The sequence below is a fragment of the Stegodyphus dumicola genome, chromosome 10 (genome assembly GCF_044657685.1).
Source record: "Stegodyphus dumicola isolate Sdum_Otavi_A_Nest chromosome 10, ASM4465768v1".
NCBI classification, from domain to species: Eukaryota; Metazoa; Arthropoda; class Arachnida; order Araneae; family Eresidae; genus Stegodyphus; species Stegodyphus dumicola.
The window spans coordinates 86,727,804-86,734,556 of record NC_140777.1 but is presented as its reverse complement, the minus strand read 5'-3'; the positions used below and the strand labels follow the sequence as shown (position 1 = coordinate 86,734,556).

General features: G+C 31.2%; 1 protein-coding gene across 1 annotated transcript in view; it reads right to left on the bottom strand.

The window, feature by feature from the left end:
• The window catches only part of LOC118195614 (adhesion G protein-coupled receptor L1-like), a 211,595-nt gene extending 205,948 nt beyond the window's left edge, over positions 1-5,647 (bottom strand). The window contains exon 1 of the mRNA XM_035366950.2: positions 5,356-5,647. Within this exon, the coding sequence (XP_035222841.2) occupies positions 5,356-5,437 (82 nt within the window). The 5' untranslated portion in view covers positions 5,438-5,647. The remainder of the gene's footprint in view (positions 1-5,355) is intronic.
• Between the last annotated feature and the right edge of the window lie 1,106 nt (positions 5,648-6,753).

Here is a 6,753-nt window from a genome sequence, read left to right as displayed (position 1 = left end):
GGGTTTTGAACTCGGCAAACGGGCTGGCTGCACTGGCGTTTTCAGGGTTTTTTTTCATGTGGATATGAGCCAGTTTCCCCTCAAACGTTTTCGTCCTCCATGTGACATCCCTTCTTCACCGTGTAGTGCCAAATGGAGAAGTACGTAATAAATAAAAAAAAACTTAATAGGCTCTATAAGGAAAACATGCGGTGTCAACATCAGATTTTTTAATTTTTAATTTCGTATTTAAAGATAAAATATTTAAATTATCTCATTTAGTTTTTTTACGTAATTTTGTTAATTGCAGTAAATTCTATATGGTATTTAGATACAAAAATAATAATAATAATAATAATAAAGATAAACAAAAGTATTTAATTTTTGAAATAAAAGCCATTTTTTTTAAACTGAATTTTTTTACTGAACTTGTACCGTTCTGTTATCGAGACCGGATTAAGAAGTGAAGTGATGTATGTGTATGTATGTGTATGTACAGTGGATGGACAAAAATATGGAAACACCTTGTGAAATGCATGTTTGAAAAGAAAGATTGATTTTAATGAAATATGTAGGTGGCGCTGGCGTTTTTGACTACTGACGCCACCTATACAACTTCGTAAATGTGCTAAACAGTTCAGTTGTTGTCGGAGTACTGTTATGCGAGGTTGTCATTGCATTATGTCAGAGTTAACAGACTTCGAACGTGGGCAAATTGTTGGAGCACGTATGGTAGGTGCTTCCGTAAGCAAGGTAGCCGAGGTGTTTAGTGTTTCAAGAGGTACTGTATCGAAGATTTATTCCGCATATTTGAAAAGCGGAAAAACATCGTCTGCTAAATCACAGCGCGGACGAAAGTGTGTCCTGAGTGATCGTGACAGACGATCATTAAGGGCAATTGTGATGAAAAATAAGAAGACCACAGCTGCAAAAGTTACTGCTGAAATGAATGTTGTGTTACCGAACCCTGTGAGTACCAAAACAATTAGAAGGGAGCTTCATAAACAGGGAATTGCTGGCCGTGCTGCAATTGAGAAGCCACTCATCAGTGATGCTAATGCCCGTAACATTAGCAGGGCTATTGCAACTGTTCTCCGAGCAAAGTTAAAACCACGCGATATTGAACAGTGTACTAATCGGTTAGGGTTAAAATGCTTCTTTTTATGGCGGAGAAATTTAGGTATAAATGACAACAGAATGCTGAGATTTATTTCATATTACATTATAATTTTAGCCCTTCGCTGAGCACTGGGTTTTATTATTAATATTAATTGTTTGAATGAGTTTTGGCAGTAAAAATATTCATTCATAATAAAACTAGTTTGTGTAATTTCTTTTACAGAAATACCATAAATTTTTATAAAATTTTCGTAAAATTTATAACAGTCAATGCTTCAAATTAATAAATAAATAAAAGCCTGCTTTTGAAAAGGAATGTGAGATATTTTACATTAGTCTGATATAATGAATTCTACTGAAATATATTTAATACCTAACAATAATAGTTAAATAATCAAATGGCGTTTTAAATTATCTGTCTGACGGTTGAGAGAAAAATATTTGCTTGATTACCGATTAACAATGATAAGAAATTCTTTTCTAACAGCTAAAATAATCGCATTTTAAATACAGCGTTTTACGCAATTCGCAAACAAAACACCAAGGATTTGGAATGCGTGAAACACTTGGCTGCTTTACATGAATATTCAACGGAATTTAAGAGATGAAACTCATTTGGGGAAAGCTGATTTAAAATGCTAATCAGCTCTGTCTAAAACTTTAGTTATTCCTACAAAATTCATGGCTATATAGAATAGCAATGGATTTTCATTGTTACAATAACAATAAAAAAAACTTTAAGCGAAGATACAGTTTTAGAACTAGAAATTATTGAGTCAGAAACATCCCGTTCATTTTTGTTGTAAAATATCCGCATACACCTTTCCGTAAACTGAACTGTTAGCAGCTAAGTTGGGTTTAATCCTAGTATCCGGTGCACACGGGATTTGGCTACTTTTGGCGACTTTATGATGAGAAAAAAAAAAGACATATACGATGAGTAGTAAACGGGTCATCCAAAGAATATATATAGTTATACATAATATATACTTAGTATATAGTGTATAGTATATACATAGATGTTGTTTGGGCATGTATATAGTGTATAATAGTACATAGACGTTGTTTGGGTCATTTTTGGTGTTGGCGATAATTTTCAAAATCGCGCCAAGGCTGCACCGTATACTAGGATTTTACCCTAAGTGGAACAGAAATCTAACCCATAAGTTTGGTCGAGCAGTAAAAACCGCTGTATACTGTTAGTTCTGTCCGTGGTTCAAATCTCGGTGAACGGGCTGGCTGCATGGGCTTTCCCCCCCCCCCATGTTTAACATGGATACTAGTCAGTTTTTCTTAAAAAGGTCCTCCACGGGGTTTCTCTCTCCTTTTCCGTGTAGTGCCTAATGGTGGAACATGTAATAAAATATTAAAAAAACCCTATAAATTAAGCTATCGATTAATAAATGCATATTTTATATCTACTATATGCATTAAGACGGTACTATTCCGTTTTGAGGACCGTAAAAAAATTGCAGCGAAAATGTATGCGCAAAAGCGCCAAATCTAGCAAACGCGCCCATTTAATAGCGCGCCAAATCTAGCGTACGCGCTGATTTCAGATTGCGTAAGTTTATATAGTTCTATATTTCTTAAGACGCCATTGAAATGCTAGTTTAATTTTTAAATCCTTTTTTGATTTTAAATCCTTTTTTGATATCCTACGGATTTAACAATTTGGGAATTGCCCATGTCGAAAAGTGTGAAATAGAATTTTGGGTAAAGTGGCAGAATCACCCACTGCTTGACGCGTTTTTAAGAATTGCACATACTCGGTATCCATGTACACATCGACCTATTTTCACTTCAAAAAAAAAAAAAAATCCCAGAATTGCACAAAAATGGCACTGCACACACCCTTGACTTTATCTATATACACATCGACCTATTTTCACTTGAAAAGTAAAAGAAAATTGACAAAAATCCAATTGTTTTTACCCTTGTAAAAAGCGGCAAATAAGTGATCGATTCTGCACTTTACCGAGAATTTTTTCAAAGAAAAGGCATCATTTATTATAGAAAACTATGTTTAAACAATCAACGAGATAAAATTATGCTTTAGCGATAATTCGATAGCGAAATAGTGATGCAGTATTCTATTCAGTTATGTTTAGCAATTTTTATAGAAATTATAATGATGATCTGAAATAGTTATTTACTTTTATGCTTCCATTCAGTCATGTTTAGCCTTTTTTATATAAATTATAATAATAAAAATGTATTACATGAAATTAACCTTTCATCTAAATTAAAACATCAATCTTAAATAGTTATTTACTATTATACTTCTTGCGTTTGGGTTGCCGGAATTATTTTTGGCAGCACTGGCATCAACAATAGTTTGGCGATTTCTTATGCGAAACCCGAATAGTACCGCATAGGGCATTACATTTTTTAAATTAAATAATGCTATCAAGAAAATCATAACCAAATCATAAAATATTTGCAAGCGGTGTATTGTAATATTATTTACATTTAATGTACGGAATTAATTGGGATCAAAATCAATTGATCAACAATCAAGATCAATTGGGATGTTATTTATATTATTACAACATTGCATAAAAAAAATCAGAAGTTTCTTCAATTGATCTGTACATATTTTATGGCAGAAAATAACGAAATAGGTACGTAAATACATATATTTTACGTATTATCACGTATTCACATTAAAAAATATGTTTTTGGTGTTTGTACATTAACTTAGTTTGCGAGTTTTTCAAACCATTGCAAATATATGAAAAATTACTAATATACGTTCGAATCTGGATTTAATGAATCTGAAGTTGAAATTATTCGTTAAAATTAAGTCCCAAAACATTAAAATATTCATATAAATATGCGGTGAAACACAAAAATTACACATTGAAGTCAATAGAAAGATTTCAGTGAAATAAACATGTAGTATAAATTTAGTCTAGAAAGACAGAAGTTTCCAAAATTTACTTTATGCAGTAAATGTTTTAGATAGAAATCTGATACTAACATTTGTATTTAAATTATTTCATCCACTAAAAGTTTTCGATTGCACATTGTAATACAAATCTAACTTTTCAGTATTAGTTACTGATAGTAGGATGACACTTCATTCCATGAATGACAAAACCCGTCACATTAGTCACGATTCGAAATGATGTTTCCCCGACTAATAAATTTTCTGTATTTTAACTGATCGGATTTATTATTTCTGTATTTTAACTTATCGGATTCATTATTTCTGTATTTTAACTGATCGGATTTATTATTTCTGTATTTTAACTGATCGGATCGGAGAAGGTTCAATTTATTTGTGCAGTGTGAAAACAAACAACTCTTTAATCCCAGTGTTTCAAGAGAATATAATTCCTATTTACACTACTGAAAAAAAAAGTTTATAAATATTTCAAAGGGGAAAAATAAGTTAAAAGAAACTTTCTGGAAAAACTTTAAAAATAGAAAATCCTGGAATGTTTTGAAAATTTGGTAAATGAGGATAAAATATTTGTTAAAACGAAATTTTCCTTGTTTAACGTTTGTTACAAGCACCAGGACTTCATTAAATCGAGAAATTTAATAAATCTAAGTTCCTTAAATCGAGAATCCAACGTACGTAAACATAGTTCCACGCATAAGAGAAGAAACTGAAATCTAAATTTAATGGCCAATGTGCTTATCAGAGAGTTTAAAATTTAAAAATTAGAAAAGCCTGGATTTTTTTGAAAATTCATTAAATCGGAATAAAATGTTTGTCAAAAGAAATGCTTTTTGTTTAACTTTTGTTACCAAGAATTCGTTAAATCGAGAAATTTAATAAATCCGTATTAGTTAAATCGGGTATCAAATGTTTTTAAAAATAATTCCACGTATTACAGGAAAAATTGAAATCTGAAGTCAGTGGCCAAGATGTTTATTAAAGAGGTTAACTTTAGGCGAAACTATAACTATCCTAGAATCAAGAGAAAATGCGCAATGAAATTATACAAAACCATCCTAAAATTGATGTTCGACTGATTTCTTTCCAATCTGGTTTGCAGGAACTGTTTATTTATAAAAACTAAACAGAATCTCTTCGAATATTTCAAAAATGTTGTCTTTGTAATATTAATGTAGATGAAGATAAAATCATATTTACTATTCACTTATATAGATAGATCATTTAAAGCATTAAATTTTTCAAGTGGAACTCAAGATTCCAAAGAATAAATTTTGGGCGGAAAAAAATTGTTTTTGTTTTTGTTTTTAGAGTAAGAATAATCTTTTAGATCAAGTTCTTATTCTTACCTTTTTCACTGGCAAACGATGGAGGTAATATCCATAAAAATGCACAAATAACAAGAAGGACCATTTCAACACAACGCAACATGGTGAAAAGATACGAGGTGAGAAATTCGCTGTTTTAGTATCTGCTTGTTATCCGCCTAAGTTTACGCATATTCTTCGAAAAAGATTTCCACTGTGCTTCTTTTTCTAGCTACTCTCGTGTACCGATGTCTACATGGAGTTCTGTGATGTCATTCGCAGCGCTCCTTATTCCAGTCTGCCTGTCATTGTTTAGTTACTCTTACGGTTGCTTTATCGGCAGTGCTCAAACAATGAAAACCGTGATTGAATAATGAAGTAGGGGGCGCTGCTGAAATTTAAAGCGGGTATACGAAAAGTAAAGGAAACGGCCCAGTTATTTTTTATTTTTGTTCGTTTCAAAGGCACAGAATATTTTTAAAGAATGCAATCTGAAAGGGAAAAAAAGAAAAGTTCTTTAATTTGAATTAAATTTTTTTAAAAAAATTATTAGCTCGAAGGAGCGTTATATTAGAAGGGCTATTAATTTCGTTTTGGCATTTTGCGTCGATTCACCATAAATGGCGAATCACTTTTGAAATTGTTGCCACCAAATATTATCGCCCTGTATTACATTTAAATAAATTAAATAACGAAGAATATGGGGGAATATATGTATGTTATGTATGCACTCTGATAAAACAAAGGTAAATAGAGACATCCAATTTTAAATAACGTGCGTCTCCACCCGAATAGGGCGTCTGGAAGCCCCAATTTGGAATTTGTTTTATTATCTATTTCATATCTTGTAAAGCAATTATGAGTTTTTAGTTAAGAAACTCAACCATTTCAAAGCGAGGAATGGCAACACTGTACGGGGGAAAAAAAAGCATTTTTATCTTTAACGCGCGAGACTGCATATCGGAAATTTGTAATATTACCGCTGAATTAAATTTTATGGTTTAAATGAGAAGAACATGATATTTAATAAATAAAGGTAACACACAAAACGTTAAAAAACAACAAAAAAAAAAAGCCCCTTTGGGCGTAATATACAATCTGAAAGCTTTCAGATTTTATTTTAAATTTTTGCTTTTAAAAAAGCAAAAGAAATTAAATTTATTTCATTATGCAATAAAATTTGAATCATCTGAATTTTTTTATCATTTTTTTGTGGGGAAAGTCAAATTATGCTTATTAATTTCTTTAACTTTTCTGTTGACTTAAATGGCATTTTTATCTAAGAATTTTAATTTACGATAAAATGAGAGTTTAATTTTTTGAAGAGAATAGTTTGTTTTGCACGCACACACAATTATAAGATTATTTATGGTTTGTAAAATATTTTTTTTTATATGTAGGATTTATATAAACAAAAACTGTTTCATTTTTAGCTGAAAT